This window comes from Cherax quadricarinatus, chromosome 4 (genome assembly GCF_038502225.1).
Source record: "Cherax quadricarinatus isolate ZL_2023a chromosome 4, ASM3850222v1, whole genome shotgun sequence".
Lineage (NCBI taxonomy): Eukaryota > Metazoa > Arthropoda > Malacostraca > Decapoda > Parastacidae > Cherax > Cherax quadricarinatus.
Genome location: NC_091295.1, coordinates 52,912,572 through 52,931,529, shown reverse-complemented (window position 1 = coordinate 52,931,529; position 18,958 = coordinate 52,912,572). Strand labels below are relative to the sequence as shown.

The 18,958-nt window shown below is 39.5% G+C and overlaps 1 protein-coding gene across 1 annotated transcript in view; it reads right to left on the bottom strand.

The window, feature by feature from the left end:
* The window catches only part of LOC128684339 (uncharacterized), a 241,053-nt gene that overhangs the window by 128,960 nt on the left and 93,135 nt on the right, over window positions 1–18,958 (bottom strand). The window contains exon 7 of the mRNA XM_070098267.1: window positions 8,147–8,347. Coding sequence (XP_069954368.1) covers window positions 8,147–8,347 — 201 coding nt within the window. The remainder of the gene's footprint in view (window positions 1–8,146; window positions 8,348–18,958) is intronic.

Genomic DNA, 18,958 nt, shown 5'->3' with positions numbered 1-18,958 from the left:
TGTCAGGTGGTTGCTGTCTACCAACCTACTAACTCTCTGTTGCACATTTGTATGTTAGGACAATAGTACCTGCATAGTTGGGTACTTTCTACCAATTCACCGTTCGTATCACGCTTGTATGTGAGGACGATAGTACATGGTGGAGGGGGTTGTACATGGGGATACATGGGGAAGACAGCTAGCAGAGGACTTAGGAGTGCACACCTAGGCCAACTACTTGGGAGTGCACGTTGAGGCTATCTACTTGGGAGTGCACACCGAGCCTATCTACTTGGGAGTGCACACCGATCCTCTCTACTTGGAAGTGCACACCGAGCCTATCTACTTGGAAGTGCACACTGAGCCTATCTGCTTGGAAGTGCACACCGAGCCTATCTGCTTGGAAGTGCACACTGAGCCTATCTACTTGGAAGTGCACACCAAACCTATCTACTTGGAAGTGCACACCGAACCTATCAACTTGTGAATGCACACCGAGCCTATCTACTTGGAAGTGCACACCGAGCCTATCAACTTGTGAATGCACACCGAGCCTATCTACTTGGAAGTGCACACCGAGCCTATCAACTTGGGAATGCACACCGAGCCTATCTACTTGGAAGTGCACACCGAGCCTATCAACTTGGGAATGCACACCGAGCCTATCTACTGATGTATTGAGAGCTATATACTTCTACCAACCATGTAAGTAGTTTACAAAATCGACAAGTTGAAAACTGAGACACTTGGACAAAACAGAGTATAATGTGATCCTTTATTGACCACATTTCGCCCACACAGTGGGCTTTATTAAGTCTCACACAGCTCACTATGCGGGCAAAACGCAGTCAACAAAGTATCGCATTATACTCCAATTTGGGACACTTTATCAAGGAAATGTTTCGCCAGCCAGTGGCTTCTTCAAGACTGATGGACTAGACACATCGACTCCAGGTTGAGGGACTGATTACCTCAAACTCCCTCTCATTTTCCATCGTTCTTCTCTGCATTTGACTGATGAAACCACTGGCTGGTAATACTTTCCATAATGAAGATTCCCAAATGTTACATAAGTTTCTTAATTTTCTGCTTCTGTCAAGATAAATGACTCAGCGTGTATTATCTGGTGGTGAGTGTGGAAGTGGTAGTAGTGATGGGAGGAGGGGGGAGGAGAGGATGGTGGTAGTGGATGAGAGGATGGTGGTGGTAGTCGTGGTGGTGGTAGTAGTGATGGTGGTAGTGGATGAAAGGATAATGATGGTAGTCGTGGTGGTGGTAGTTGTGATGGTGGTAGTTGTAATGGTGGTAGGGGATGAGAGGATGGTAGTGGAGCTGGTGATGGTGACGCAGGTTAGTGACAAGGTATAGTTGTGGTAGTGATGGTGGAGGTGGTAATAGTGGTGATGAGGGGTAGCAAGGGGTAGCCAGGTTCTTGTCCCTCCGCAGTAGGTGCCGTGGCAGGTGGTACAGGTGGTGTCATCAGCCACCTGAGGCACACCATCTGCACCACAAATTTCCACAAAATTGTAGGTTCTTCACTTTTCCTGAATCGTTAACGAGCTGGCCAACTTTCTCACGGGAGGGAAGAAGGGAGGGGGAAGGGACGTGTGCCTTGAAGGAGGGAAAGGGAGGTGTGGCTGGAGGGAGAAGGAAGGGAGGTGTGACTGGAGGGAGAGAAAAGGGAGGTGTGGCTAGAGGGAAGCGGAGGGAAGTGAGGCTGGAGGAAGAGGGAAGGGATATGTGGCTAGTTGGAGGGGGAGGGAGGTGTGGCTGGTGGGAGGGGGAGGGTGGTGTGGCTGGTGGGAGGGGGAGAAGGAGGCTTGCATGATGGGAGAGAGAGTTAAGGTTCGTTGAAGGAGAAAGGTCCATGAAGGACCCTGATTAGTAGTTACTGGGTGGAGGGACGTCATTGAAGGTTCCTGTGATTCCCAGAAAATCTTTGGGAACCCTTGAAGTGGACCCTTAGGGTCCCTGGTAAATATTGGCATTATATTGTAAATTGTGTACAGTACCGACAAGCTGCAAGGTAACACACTCGTGCAACACAAGAAATCTTAATTAACGAAACGTTTCGCCTGAGAGTACAGAGATGTATCACACTTCTGGAGAAACATCTTTGGTGGAAGGCAAAGTAGACGATGTAGAAGAAAAGAGAGAACAAATGATGGAATATAAAAATAAAGCGAACACCAGAGAACCACACGACCTTAGTATAGGAGACCAAAGATACCAAAATATGAAGAAGACAATGGACTTACTAATTGAAGTGATAGTAAAGAGAGTGTTAAGAGAGTAGGAGGACCTTCTTGAAAGACACCAGAAGATGACTGAGTGAGGAGAAAAGATATGACTGGAAAAAATCTAAAGGAGCTCTTCCGAGGCTCTTGAGAGGGTGGAGTAGCTGGTAACGGCATTACAGTCAAGAAAAGAACGTGATTAAGCAAGTGGAGGAGGTAGTGATTCTAGGAAGATGAGGAGAGAGAGGCAAGAATGCGTCAAGAAGGGCAGGGGGATGAAGGACGGGGGAAAATAATTTGAGAATATACTGAAAACTAAACAGAAGCAAAAATAATTAGCAAAAAATATGAAGAAGGAAAATGGCACGTCTGAGGAAAGATAACGAAGATGTTTGTTTTGGAGACAGAAGTATAAGAAAAGCGCTAAAAGAAAGGGATAAGTTAGGCAGAAAACTGAGATTTCTAACAGAAGCGGGAGGTGAAGCTAAGGTTTTTATGAAGGTGGGAGATTCTCCATGTAGCCAATATTTGTCTCCTAAAATTAATATATTCTGCCAGAGTGATGAGAGAGAGAGAGGATGCTGAGAAGGAAAATCACTTTGATGAAGTAACTCAGACATATTTATATTTACTTTCCCAAGGATCACACAATGCATCAGACAAAGACAGACAAACACAGCAGGGATTAGAGACAGCACTGGCTGGAGAGGGATGAGCCAGAGAGGGAGAGAGAAAGAGAAATAGATAGATAGATAGGTAGACAGATAGATAGATATATAGATAGATAGAGACAGATATATATATATATATATATATATATATATATATATATATATATATATATATATATATATATAGAGAGAGAGAGAGAGAGAGAGAGAGAGAGAGAGAAAGTCAGATGACCAAATGAAATCGCTAGTCCACTAATGGCTCCAGCTTTATCTTGTCCCCTATTTGTACATTTCTTAACAATGCAATGCTTTCAAATGAGCTGATGTAGGTAACAGCTTTTAGCTTGTAAAGAAATTTAGGAACCTTAACCTAGCCTTATAAAATCCTGTGTAGAGACAGAGAGAGAGAGAGAGAGAGAGACAGACAGACAGACAGACAGACAGAGACAGAGAGACTACTTCCTATTTATTTCCAATCATCTCCATTCCCATTTTTCACACCCTTCTTCCCCGCGCATCTCTCACACTTCTCACCGTTCCATCACACCATCCCATTTCCCACCTCATCCTCTTGATTACCTTTGTCCCACTTTGCAACACTCATGACATAGTCTTAGCATGTCAGGATTGCCAACAAGTATAGTGACAGCAGACAAATCCTTTATTTTAAAGGCAACTTGTCGCCTGCACAGGGGGATTTAACAAGTCAATACATGGCACACGCGATATAGCAATATATATACAAACAAGGTGAGATGAAGGTACGTGTTGCCAGGCCATGGGTGAAGGATTGGCAAAATTTTCGGGTTGTTGGTTCACCTGCTCATGCTTTGAAGAATTTTTTTTTCAAAATAAGAAGAAGAAAAACTTTATAAAACTGGGATGCTTGAATGTGCGTGGATGTAGTGCGGATGACAAGAAACAGATGATTGCTGATGTTATGAATGAAAAGAAGTTGGATGTCCTGTTCCTAAGCGAAACAAAGCTGAAGGGGGTAGGGGAGTTTCGGTGGGGGGAAATAAATGGGATTAAATCTGGAGTTTCTGAGAGAGTTAGAGCAAAGGAAGGGGTAGCAGTAATATTGAAGGATCAGTTATGAAAGGAGAAAAGAGAATATGAATGTGTAAATTCAAGAATTATGTGGATTAAAGTAAAGGTTGGATGCGAGAAGTGGGTCATAATAAGCGTGTATGCACCTGGAGAAGAGAGGAATGCAGAGGAGAGAGAGAGATTTTGGGAGATGTTAAGTGAATGTATAGAAGCCTTTGAACCAAGTGAGAGAGTAATTGTGGTAGGGGACCTGAATGCTAAAGTAGGAGAAACTTTTAGAGAGGGTGTGGTAGGTAAGTTTGGGGTGCCAGGTGAAAATGATAATGGGAGCCCTTTGATTGAACTTTGTATAGAAAGGGGTTTAGTTATAGGTAATACATATTTTAAGAAAAAGAGGATAAATAAGTATACAAGACATGATGTAGGGCAAAATGACAGTAGTTTGTTGGATTATGTATTGGTAGATAAAAGACTGTTGAGTAGACTTCAGGATGTACATGTTTATAGAGGGGCCACAGATATATCAGATCACTTTCTAGTTGTAGCTACACTGAGAGTAAAAGGTAGATGGGATACAGGGAGAATAGAAGCATCAGGGAAGAGAGAGGTGAAGGTTTATAAACTAAAAGAGGAGGCAGTTAGGGTAAGATATAAACAGCTATTGGAGGATAGATGGGGGTAATGAGAGCATAGGCAATGGGGTCGAAGAGGTATGGGGTAGGTTTAAAAATGTAGTGTTAGAGTGTTCAGCAGAAGTTTGTGGTTACAGGAAAGTGGGTGCGGTAGGGAAGAGGAGCGATTGGTGGAATGATGATGTAAAGAGAGTAGTAAGGGAGAAAAAGTTAGCATATGAGAAGTTTTTACAAAGTAGAAGTGATGCAAGGAGGGAAGAGTATATGGAGAAAAAGAGAGAGGTTAAGAGAGTGGTGAAGCAATGTAAAAAGAGAGCAAATGAGAGAGTGGGTGAGATGTTATCAACAAATTTTGTTGAAAATAAGAAAAAGTTTTGGAGTGAGATTAACAAGTTAAGGAAGCCTAGAGAACAAATGGATTTGTCAGTTAAAAATAGGAGAGGAGAGTTATTAAATGGAGAGTTAGAGGTATTGGGAAGATGGAGGGAATATTTTGAGGAATTGTTAAATGTTGATGAAGATAGGGAAGCTGTGATTTCGTGTATAGGGCAAGGAGGAATAACATCTTGTAGGAGTGAGGAAGAGCCAGTTGTGAGTGTGCAGGAAGTTTGTGAGGCAGTAGGTAAAATGAAAGGGGGTAAGGCAGCCGGGATTGATGGGATAAAGACAGAAATGCTAAAAGCAGGTGGGGATATAGTTTTGGAGTGGTTGGTGCAATTATTTAATAAATGTATGGCAGAGAGCATGCATAGTTCCTTTGTATAAAGGCAAAGGGGACAAAAGAGAGTGCAAAAATTATAGGGGGATAAGTCTGTTGAGTATACCTGGTAAAGTGTATGGTAGAGTTATTATTGAAAGAATTAAGAGTAAGACGGAGAATAGGATAGCAGATGAACAAGGAGGCTTTAGAAAAGGTAGGGGGTGTGTGGACCAGGTCTTTATAGTGAAACATGTAAGTGAACAGTATTTAGATAAGGCTAAAGAGGTCTTTGTGGCATTTATGGATTTGGAAAAGGCGTATGAGAGGGTGGATAGGGAGGCAATGTGGCAGATGTTGCAGGTGTATGGTGTAGGAGGTAGGTTACTGAAAGCAGTAAAGAGTTTTTACGAGGATAGTGAGGCTCAAGATAGAGTATGTAGGAAAGAGGGAAATTATTTCCCAGTAAAAGTAGGCCTTAGACAAGGATGTGTGATGTCACCGTGGTTGTTCAATATATTTATAGATGGGGTTGTAAGAGAAGTAAATGCGAGGGTCTTGACAAGAGGCGTGGAGTTAAAAGATAAAGAATCACACATAAAGTGGGAGTTGTCACAGTTGCTCTTTGCTGATGACACTGTGCTCTTGGGGGATTCTGAAGAGAAGTTGCAGAGATTGGTGGATGAATTTGGTAGGGTGTGCAAAAGAAGAAAATTAAAAGTGAATACAGGAAAGAGAAAGGTTATGAGGATAACAAAAAAATTAGGTGATGAAAGATTGGATATCAGATTGGAGGGAGAGAGTATGGAGGAGGTGAATGTATTCAGATATTTGGGATTGGACGTGTCAGCGGATGGGTCTATGAAAGATGAGGTGAATCATAGAATTGATGAGGGGAAATGGGTGAGTGGTGCACTTAGGAGTCTGTGGAGACAAAGAACTTCGTCCTTGGAGGCAAAGAGGGGAATGTATGAGAGTATAGTTTTACCAACGCTCTTATATGGGTGTGAAGCATGAATGTTGCAGCGAGGAGAAGGCTGGAGGCAGTGGAGATGTCATGTCTGAGGGCAATGTGTGGTGTGAATATAATGCAGAGAATTCGTAATTTGGAAGTTAGGAGGAGGTGCGGGATTACCAAAACTGTTGTCCAGAGGGCTGAGGAAGGGTTGTTGAGGTGGTTCGGACATGTAGAGAGAATGGAGCGAAACAGAGTGACTTCAAGAGTGTATCAGTCTGTAGTGGAAGGAAGGCGGGGTAGGGGTCGGCCTAGGAAAGGTTGGAGGGAGGGGGTAAAGGAGGTTTTGTGTGCGAGGGGCTTGGACTTCCAGCAGGCATGCGTGAGCGTGTTTGATAGGAGTGAATGGAGACAAAAGGTTTTTAATACTTGACGTGCTGTTGGAGTGTGAGCAAAGTAATATTTATGAAGGGATTCAGGGAAACCGGCAGGCCGGACTTGAGTCCTGGAGATGGGAAGTACAGTGCATGCACTCTGAAGGAGGGGTGTTAATGTTGCAGTTTAAAAACTGTAGTGTAAAGCACCCTTCTGGCAAGACAGTGATGGAGTGAATGATGGTGAAAGTTTTTCTTTTTCGGGCCACCCTGCCTTGGTGGGAATCGGCCAGTGTGATAATAATAATAAAAAAAAAAGTTTACCATGAGGTTCTGTTCAATAGTTTCGGAATTGATATGAAACTTCCCAAAACTCAGCTAATTTTTGTATAATACTCAGTCAAGTTCACTTTGGAGAATAAATAAGGCGACCCTCTACCATTCTTCGAGTTTACAATCCTTAAACTCAACCACAACCCTAAAGTTTTAAATCTGCAGGAAATCTACGAATACGGAAAACCTGATGATTTTTTTCTCCCACCATAACAAATCTACTGAGTGTGCAGTTATCATTACAGTCTCCCTGCGTGCCTATAAAATTTGCAGTCCTAAATTTTTCAATTTTGAAATGTAATACCAATATTACCCTCATGGAACTAAAATTCATCACTCATAACTTCGATTGTCAACACATGGTGCAGAATATTCTCCAAAACCCCAAAACTGACAACACAAATCATGGAACGGGTGGAGTTCGAACCCATGGCGAGTGAGTCGTAAAACGCCATGGGTTCAAAACCCAACCCGTTTCGTGGTTTGTTTTCAATGTGTTATCATGATTTCGTGAGTCCTGACAACACAACAAACAATCAGAAACTAATACTTCCAACTGGCGATGTAGCCAACTAAATTTCCAATGCTCTTCACCAGAGTGCCAGCAGCATTGCAGTGTTGTTGCCTCTGCAACCTTTGGAATGTGACCAGACCCACGACTCGCAGCCATGCCATCTAGGCATCTTTATTGTAGACATTTCGCTAAACAGTGGGTTTACCAATATAAATTCAAGTACAAAATGGAATGAGAGTAGAAATATTTACAAATGACAAGATAATCAATCCCTCAGCACCTTAATTTTGAAGAATTTGTGTGGGTCATTTGTGTACTCTGCAATGTTGATAAGAAATACACATGTGCAACAGTGAGTTATCTTTATTCCGAAACGTTACGCCTACACAGTAGGCTTCTTCATTCGAATACAGACTAATTACATCGTCTGCACATCACTACTGCTTCTCCTAACTCTTCTGTACTCGACTGAAGAAGCCTACTGTGTAGGCGAAATGTTTCGTTATAAAGATCAACCTGTCGGTAATGTATACAATTTTCATATTCACTCTGCTACGTATTTTCCATTTAATCTCATGAGAATATAAGAAATGAGGAACACTGCAGCAGGCCAGTAGGCCTTCTGCAGTGTTCCCAAACACACTCACAAAAATATTTGCCAACCCCATTTTCATGCATTCCCACGTACTCCCATGTATACCTACGGTGCATATCAATGGTAACGGTGGTAGTGGTGACCGCCACTGGGGCGGTGGCAGCCTTGCAGGTGAGGACGGAGTGGGCGTGGGCGCGGGTGAGGGGACTCAACACCAGGGTGTTGGACACCACGCCCGCGGTCACCGGCGCCCACGAATCGTCGATCACCGCCTCTCCGAACCACCACGACACCTTGGGCTGTGGGCGACCTGGGAGAGAGATGGTGATTGTAGTGACGTTCCTAGAGCATAACAATAGATATAGTCTGCCTAGTAGGGTTATTGAAGCTAAAACCTTGGGAAGTTTCAAATTTAGGTTGGATAAATACATGAGTGAGAGGGTTTGGATTTGAGTGGGACTTGTACATGAGTAAATAGCATTGAATACTGGGTTTGGCAAATATCCTATTAGTGGGATGGATTGTGAAGTACCTGCCTAGTATGGGCCAACAGGCCTGTTGCAGTGTTTCTCCTTTCTTATGTTCTTATGCTTAATTAAACACATGTGTTTAATTAAACACATGGATATCTTTATTTGTAGACGTTTCGCCAACAAGTGGCTTTATCAATACATGGACAGAACGTGAAGAATTACATACAAAAAGAGCACTGCAGCAGGCCTATTGGCCCATTCAAGGTAAATCCTTCTCAAAACCAACCATTCTCACGCACGTATTTGTCCAGCCTTTTCTCAAAATTACCCAAGAATTTGCCTCAGTACCTTAGGTACTAACGATAAGTTAAGACACTTGTGCAACTTGTTCAGAGGTGATGGACTGATTACATTGTCTTCATCATCTTCTGCTTCTGCTCACTCTTCTGTACTTGACTAAAGAAGCCTACTGTGTAGTCGAAACGTTTTGAAATAAAGATGCTTAACTGTTGCACAGGTGTCTTACCTATCAACCTGTCGGTAATGTATACCATTTTCAGGCTCACTTGGGTATCAATATTGTAGGGCATTTATAACAAACATGACCTTAAGATTATCCAGAAAAATATAGTATCTTATCTAGAATAAGGGGAGACATGATCGAAGTGTATAAGTGGAAGATGGGTATTAACAATGGGGAAATGAATAACGTTTTGAGGATATCCCTCCAAGAGAGAACCCGTAATAATGGATTCAAATTTCAGTGTTTCTCCTCTCTTATGTTCATAGGTCTGACAAGACCCTCATAGACGATGAAGTAGGCTAAATTCATCAGCCTACGAGCCACACTTAAGAAAAATTCTGACAAGCTGGTACCATTAATTCAGTTGTTCTCATAACTGGCACATCTAACATGCAGGAAACGATAACACAATCGTCCGTCCTTTCTCCCTATAATTAACATGTTAACTTCGCATGATAGAAAGGAATTAGCTTAACAAAAACTACAAGGTATGATAAAACCACTTAAAAATTAATACTAAACTGACACTAATGATACTGTCACTCTCTGCAATCTTTCTGAAATGTACAAGGTGAGAGTAAATAATATACTGTAAATCAGCTTGCAAAAGTAAACGATTGCATGCAAAATTTATGAGTGCATCAATTACTGCTCATTTTTGCATAAATTAAATTCCTTACAAACATTATCTCTCAGTCCACAGTAGGATTTGGACATGCACACTCTACATCAAAGTACGCAGTAGTTTAGCCACACATCACTGCGTACTTGGAAGCAGAGTGTGGACTGAGAGACAATACCAGTTTTACCTATTCGACACGATATATATATATATATATATATATATATATATATATATATATATATATATATATATATATATATATATATATATATATATATATATATGCATATATATATATATATATGTAGTGCCGAATATGTAAAACTGGTCAATTAGCAAGAACTCATTTAAAATTAAGTCCTTTCTAAAATTTTCTCTTATACGTTTAAAGATTTATTTTTTTCATTAATGTTGTTGTAAAAATTTATATTTTTGCACCAAAAGGAACTTAAAAAACTTACCTAACCTTATTATAACAAGAGCAATTTATTTTAGCCTAACCCAACTAAATGTATTTTAGATTTGTTTACAATAATTTAATACTAAACAAACACAGTGAAATATATTTTTTTCGTTAGGTTCAGAATGATTTTGGCGAACTAGTTTTTACAAACCCTTGTTTAAATAAAAACAAAACAACGGGTTATTAATAAAAAAAAAAAAAGTGGCTCTGGTGGCCTGGTGGTTAACGCTCTCGCTTCACACGGCGAGGGCCTGGGTTCGATTCCCAGCCAGAGTAGAAACATTTGACGTGTTTCTTTCCACCTGTTGTCTATGTTCCCCATCAGTAAAATGGGTACCTGGGTGTTAGTCGACTGGTGTGGGTCGCATCCTGGGACACTGACCTACGGAGGCCTGGTCACAGACCGGGCCGCGGGGGCGTTGACCCCCGGAACTCTCTCCAGATAAACTCTCCAGAAACTGAAAAAGTTCAGTTCGGTAGGATAAATTTGCCAAATTTAGCTAGAAATGCTGCTTGAAATTTTTAAGAACCATCTGCTAGGTGTCTATATTGTCTAAATAAGTGAGACATTGAGAAACATTTATTAGTGTAAATGGCCTCAAACTGCAGTTTTGGCTTCATCTGCCTGAACCGTGTCGATGCATATTGATATTTAACTGAATGTCATTGAATTCATGCAAATTAATAGCAATATATATATATATATATATATATATATATATATATATATATATATATATATATATATATATATATATATATATATATATATATATATATATATAAAATTGTACTCCCGAAACGAGTGGTAGTCACCAATAACAACACTGCACTAGCCAAGGAGTCGAACCCATGCTGCTTTGGCCCGCCTCATGGTGAGCGAAAACGCATGACACTTTAGACCACTAGGCCACACAATCCTTAACAATGGCGCATCCAGCCAAGCTAGATGTTGTATCCCCCATCGAAGGACATACGGTGGTGTGGACGCCTCTGAGCTAATTTAATTCTACTCCCTGTTTGTGTACTAGTTCAACAAGCAGTATGTTATATTATTGTACCCACGAAATGAGTGGTATTGATCAATAACAACACTGCACTAGCCGAGGAGTCGAACCCATGCTGTTTTGGCCCGCCTCATGGTGGCACGCAAAGAGTACGTTACATTTATTCGGCGTATGTACACACGCCTATATAGACTGCCTCCCAACCAACAAACCGGGTGCTAGGGGTTTAATGATTAAGGGTGCCCCATCGTTAAATCAGTACCTTGGTTCAATCTAAACGTGGGTCGGACAGTTGCTAAGGTGATGTGGTAGCACTCACAATTAGCTCTTGCCAGATTCATACAGCTGCTGGCTGCCTTCGGTTGTCTCTCTCTCTTTGGCTGTTGTTTGCCTTTTGGCTTCCGTGATACACTTATTTTCCAAGCTCTTTTACATGGTGTACATACGTGTAAATACCTATAATCATACTTGATGAAGAGAAATACAATTTTAAAGACTAGTGCTGTGTTTATTTCGCTCCAAGTCTAATTACGACTCAGGTTAACAGGCCTTTCTCACCTGGGTGCGTAATAGTGGGCAATTATACTACAACACAATATCAGTGGCTGTTGTGGGCGTGTATGAGTAATTATACTACCACACGATACTGGTTGGTGTTGTGAGTGACTATGGGATATTAAACAACAATGCGACCGAGCCATTAAGTTGTGGAGATGAATAGCATCAGTGTTTAGACAACCTATCGTTATCATTGCTTCTTTGCAGTGGGAATGAGGAGAGATATGTTCAGTATATTGAGTATACTGGGACGTGGTGTTAATCTGTTTTGAGAGATCCCAAATATCATTTGTTTACATGCCAATTTAAGAAGCTCGTACGCGTATGCTGGATGCTACATCTCCCTACCTCTGGAAATCTCCATCACAACCTCCTTCCAACCCTTCCTGGGACTTCTCCCTACACCTTTCATCACACCCTTTTACCACCTTTCCGAGTATGTCTCCTGTACTAACTTCCACCACACTTTTCTACCAGATCTTCCTGGGACGCCTTCTACTTCTTTCACACTCTCCTACCATCCTTTCCTGGGACGTTCTCTACACCTCCAACCCTTACTGGGACGTCCTCTACACATCCAACCATTACTGGGACATCCTCCTCACCTCCAACCTTTACAAGGGCGTCCTCTTCACCTCCAACCCTTCATGGGCCGTCTGCTACATCTTCTATTACACCCTCACAACTCCTTCCATAACACTCTCCAAACGATCCTGAACGTTACACCCATTTAGGATGGAATGCCCAATACTCTCTTGATAAACCATACTCTCTTCATAAAACATACTCTCTTGATAAAATATACTCTCTTGATAAACCATGCTCTCGTGATAAACCATACTCTCTTGATAAACCATACTCTCTTGATAAACCATACTCTCTTGATAAACCATACTCTCTTAATAAACCATACTCTCTTGATAAACCATGCTCTCTTGATAAACCATACTCTCTTGATAAACCATGCTCTCGTGATAAACCATACTCTCGTGATAAACCATACTTTCTTGATAAACCATACTCTCTTGATAAACCATACTCTCTTGATAAATCATACTCTCTTGATAAACCATACTCTCTTGATAAACCATACTCTCGTGATAAACCATACTTTCTTGATAAACCATACTCTCTTGATAAACCATACTCTCTTGATAAACCATGCTCTCGTGATAAACCATACTCTCTTGATAAACCATACTCTCTTGATAAAACATATTCTCTTGATAAACCATACTCTCTTGATAAACCATGCTCTCGTGATAAACCATACTCTCTTGATAAACCATACTCTCTTGATAAACCATACTCTCTTGATAAACCATACTATCTTGATAAACCATACTCTCTTGATAAACAATACTCTCGTGATAAACCATACTCTCGTGATAAACCATACTCTCTTGATAAACCATACTCTCCTGATAAACCATAATCTCTTGATAAACCATACTCTTTTGATGAACCATACTCTCTTGATAAACCATACTCTCTTGATAAACCATACTCTCTTAATATACCAAATTTTCTTGATAAACCATACTCTCGTGATAAACCATACTCTCTTGATAAACCATGCTCTCGTGATAAACCATACTCTCTTGATAAACCATACTCTCGTGATAAACCATACTCTCCTGATAAACCATATTCTCCTGATAAACCATACTCTCTTGATAAACCATACTCTCTTGATAAACCATGCTCTCGTTATAAACCATACTCTCGTGATAAACCATACTCTCTTGATAAACCATATTCTCTTGATAAACCATATACTCTTGATAAACCATACTCTCTTGATAAACCATACTCTATTGATAAACCTTACTCTTTTGATAAACCATACTCTCTTGATAAACCATACTCTCTTGATAAACCATACTCTCTTGATAAACCATACTCTCTTAATAAACCATATTCTCTTGATAAACCATGCTCTCTTGATAAACCATACTCTCTTGATAAACCATGCTCTCGTGATAAACCATACTCTCGTGATAAACCATACTTTCTTGATAAACCATACTCTCTTGATAAACCATACTCTCTTGATAAATCATAGTCTCTTGATAAACCATACTCTCTTGATAAACCATACTCTCGTGATAAACCATACTTTCTTGATAAACCATACTCTCTTGATAAATCATACTCTCTTGATAAACCATACTCTCTTGATAAACCATACTCTCTTGATAAACCATACTCTCTTGATAAACCATGCTCTCGTGATAAACCATACTCCCTTGATAAACCATACTCTCTTGATAAAACATACTCTCTTGATAAACCATGCTCTCGTGATAAGCCATACTCTCGTGATAAGCCATACTTTCTTGATAAACCATACTCTCTTGATAAACCATACTCTCTTGATAAACCATACTCTCTTGATAAACCATACTCTCTTGATAAACCATACTCTCTTGATAAACCATACTATCTTGATAAACCATACACTCTTGATAAACAATACTCTCGTGATAAACCATACTCTCGTGATAAACCATACTCTCTTGATAAACCATACTCTACTGATAAACCATACTCTCTTGATAAACCATACTCTTTTGATAAACCATACTCTCTTGATAAACCATACTCTCTTGATAAACCATACTCTCTTGATATACCAAATTTTCTTGATAAGCCATACTCTCGTGATAAACCATACTCTCTTGATAAACCATGCTCTCGTGATAAATCATACTCTCTTGATAAACCATACTCTCGTGATAAACCATACTCTCCTGATAAACCATATTCTCCTGATAAACCATACTCTCTTGATAAACCATACTCTCTTGATAAACCATGCTCTCGTGATAAACCATACTCTCGTGATAAACCATACTCTCTTGATAAACCATATTCTCTTGATAAACAATATTCTCTTGATAAACCATAATCTCTTGATAAACCATACTCTATTGATAAACCTTACTGTTTTGATAAACCATACTCTCTTGATAAACCATACCCTCGTGATAAACCATACTCTTTTGATAAACCATACTCTCTTGATAAACCATACCCTCATGATAAACCATACTCTCGTGATAAACCATACTCTCTTGACAAACCATACTCTCTTAATATACCAAATTTTCTTGATAAACCATACTCTCTTGATAAACCATGCTCTCGTGATAAACCATACTCTCTTAATATACCAAATTTTCTTGATAAACCACGCTCTCGTGATAAACCATACGCTCTTAATATACCAAATTTTCTTGATAAACCATGCTCTCGTGATAAACCATACTCTCGTGATAAACCATACTATCTTGATAAACCATACTCTCTTAATATACCAAATTTTCTTGATAAACCATACCCTCGTGATAAACCATGCTCTCGTGATAAACCATACTCTCTTAATATACCAAATTTTCTTGATAAACCACGCTCTCGTGATAAACCATACGCTCTTAATATACCAAATTTTCTTGATAAACCATGCTCTCGTGATAAACCATACTCTCGTGATAAACCATACTATCTTGATAAACCATACTCTCTTAATATACCAAATTTTCTTGATAAACCATACCCTCGTGATAAACCATACTCTCGGGATAAACCATACTCTCCTGATAAACCATACTCTCTTAATATGCCAAATTTTCTTGGTAAACCATGCTCTCGTGATAAACCATACTCTCTTGATAAACCATACTCTCTTGATAAACCATACTCTCTTAATATACCAAATTTTCTTGATAAACCATGCTCTCGTGATAAACCATACTCCCTTGATAAACCATACTCTCTTGATAAACCATACTCTCTTAATATACCAAATTTTCTTGATAAATCATGCTCTCATGATAAACCATACTCTCGTGATAAACCATGCTCTCGTGACAAACCATACTCTCGTGATAAACCATGCTCTCGTGATAAATCATACTCTCGTGATAAACCATGCTCTCGTGATAAACCATACTCTCTTGATAAACCATACTCTCTTGATAAACCATGCTCTCGTGATAAACCATAGTATTTACATAATTTCTACGTAGCAAAATTATTTCCACAACCTTCCATAAAATTATACTTTTGATACATGATTTTGTCTATTTTTTTCTCCATTAGGATAAATAAACAATAAATCGTTTACCTGTCAAGTTGTTTTATCTGTCATTAACCTCGCCTTGGTGTCAAGGAATAAAACAAGGCTGAAACTATGCCATTATTTTCACAAACGGAACTGTGAACTGATGGTGTGTGATCCAGGTAGTGACAGAAACTAAGATTACTGAAAAGTACTTAAAATGATAATAAACTGAACATTTTTTGATCTCTCTCTCTCTCTCTCTCTCTCTCTCTCTCTCTCTCTCTCTCTCTCTCTCTCTCTCTCTCTCTCTCTCTCTCTCTCTCTCTCTCTCTCTCTCTCTCCCAGCTATTTATTTAATTATAATAATATCTCTCTAGTACACACACACACACACACACACACACACACACACACACACACACACACACAGGAGCTCGGACTCGACCCCCGCAACCTCAACTAGGTGAGTACACACATACACACACACACACACACGCACACACGCACACACACACACACACACACACACACACACACACACACACACACACACACACACACACACACACACACACACACACACACATACACACACACACACACATGTCATGACGGTAGGAATAGACTCCGAAATGTCGCTGTTAGCAGATAATGGGAAGTTGATGAGAAGAATTTAATTGGACGGTGGCAAGGCAGAACTGCAAAGGGATCTGGACAGGCTGCAGGCCTGATCCAGTAACTGGCTCCTGGAGTTTAACCTCACCAAGTGCAAAGTCATGAGATTGGGGAAGGACAAAGTAGACCTCAGACGGAGTACAGTCTAGGGGGCCAGAGACTACACGCCTCACTCAAGGAAAAGGACCTTAGGGTTAGTATAACACCAGGCACATCTAAGGCGCACGTCAACCAAATAATTGCAGCAGCTTACTGGGGCCTAGCCTTCCGACATCTTAATAAGGAATCGTTCAGGACCCTGTACACTGTGTACGTTTTCCAATATTAGAATATGTAGCACTAGTTTGGAACCGAGACCTTGCCAAGCACGTAAGGAAACTAGAGAAAGTGTAAAGGTTTGCAACTAGACTGGTTCCGGAGCTAGGAGAGGTTATGAGAAATCGACATGACGACACTGCATGACAGGGATGATATGATAACGACATACAAAATACTGAGAGGAATCAACAAGGTGGACAGAAACAGCATGTTCCAAAGAGGGGACACAGCAACAAGGGGTCACAGTTGGAAGTTGAAGACTCAGATGAATCACTGGGATGTTAGGAAGAATTTCTTCAGTCACAGAATTGTCGGGAAGTGGAATAGTCTGGGAAGTGATGTAGTGGAGGCAGGATCCATACATAGCTTTAAGAAGAGGTATGATAAAGCTCATGGAGCGGGAAGAGTGACCTAGTAGCGGCCAGCGATGAAGCGGAGCCAGGAGCTGTGAATCGGCCCCTGCAATCATAACTAGGAGAGTTCAAATAGGCGAGTACACACACACACACACACACACACACACACACACACACACAGTCATTCACTATCACATGAAGACAACACCATGGGCAAGAGGGGCGGAAACAATTTTTTAAAAAACTCTGCGGGGAATACTACCCATGTTTCACTTACTATTTCTAGTGAAGCTTGCGTAACGAAGCATTTATTTCCTGTATTTCCCTGAAGCGCTAAACCCATTTGGGTCATTTAGTGCGTATAAAGTGGTAAAGGCTCGATTCTCCGTTCCCTATTCGAACGAGAGACACCTAGTGGAAATTACAACTAATAATAATAATATAATCATAAAAATATAATATCATTTGAAATCATGAAGAGAATTATAATGTAAACTTTAAAATTAATAATAATAATAATAATAATATAATAATCATAATAATAATAATAATAATAATAATAATAATAATAATAATAATAATAATATACACAAAAAACTACAAAATTAATATTAAAAGTATTTAAAATATTATTATAACTATAAATTAATATTATTATAAAACAAAAATTAATAAGTCAATAAGGAAAAAAATATTTTTATAAAAAGCACTCTACGGGGAACGCTACCCACTTTTCACTTACTATTTCTAGTGAATTTTGAACAACGAAGCATTTCTCATTTTCTAAATTTGGATTATTTAGCGTAAAAATGGTAAGGGCTCGATTCTCCGTTTCCTGATCAAACGACAGATACCTAGAGATATTACATAATTATAATCTAATAAGTAATTATAATCCTAATGTAAACTGTAAAATTGCTAATACATACTATTAATAATACAAATACACAAATAACTGTTAAATTATTAAAAAAAAAATAAATATAACTAGATTTAATAATAATAATAATGATGATGATAATAATAATAATAATAATAATAATAATAATAATAATAATAATAATAATAATAATAATAAAACAGTGCTCCAACAGAGAGTTCTGGCACCAAGTGTTGTATTTATATCATTAAATCCAGAGACACATTACCTCTGTAATCGCTATTAATCCCCGTTAATGTGTTAATCCCGTCGGGGTTACACCTGATGCAACGTTTCATCCAGTGAGTGAATAGTTGTGAAGCAGGACACATAACAGACGTTGACGGTGAAGCCGGACACATAACAGAACGAGGAGTGAAACCTGGCGTATTATTGAACCGTGAGGCTGGATACAGGGCCAGTGAAGCCAAATGCGCGACAGGTGAAGCTGGAGGCACGACCAGTGAAGCCGGATGTGTAACTACATGAGCTATTCTTTAGGTCTCCCAAATTATAGGTCCAAAGTCAGAAACGGCAAGAATGTGATATAAACGTAGTTATATAGAGAGTGAAAAGGGCGAAACGTCTGAGAAAAATGAATACTGAACGAATCATAGTGAAAACTGATACACAGCGAAAGAAAGTCAAATTAGGTGAAACAAATTCACACGAGGCTAAACAATATGAAACGTTAAACTGAAATGAAACAGGGGCGTAATAAAAAGAAAAAATTAATTATTTTAAAACCAGATAGAGCAGAGAAAGGGAAAAGAAAACAGAGAAATTTAAATATTATTAAACAAAATATAGCATAGTGAAATATAATGAAACTACTGAAAAAAATTAAATAAAGTGGAACATTAACTGTGAATAAAATGAAGATTGAAACTAAGTGAAACACATAACACAGTGAAATTAACGAAAATGAGAGAGGAAAT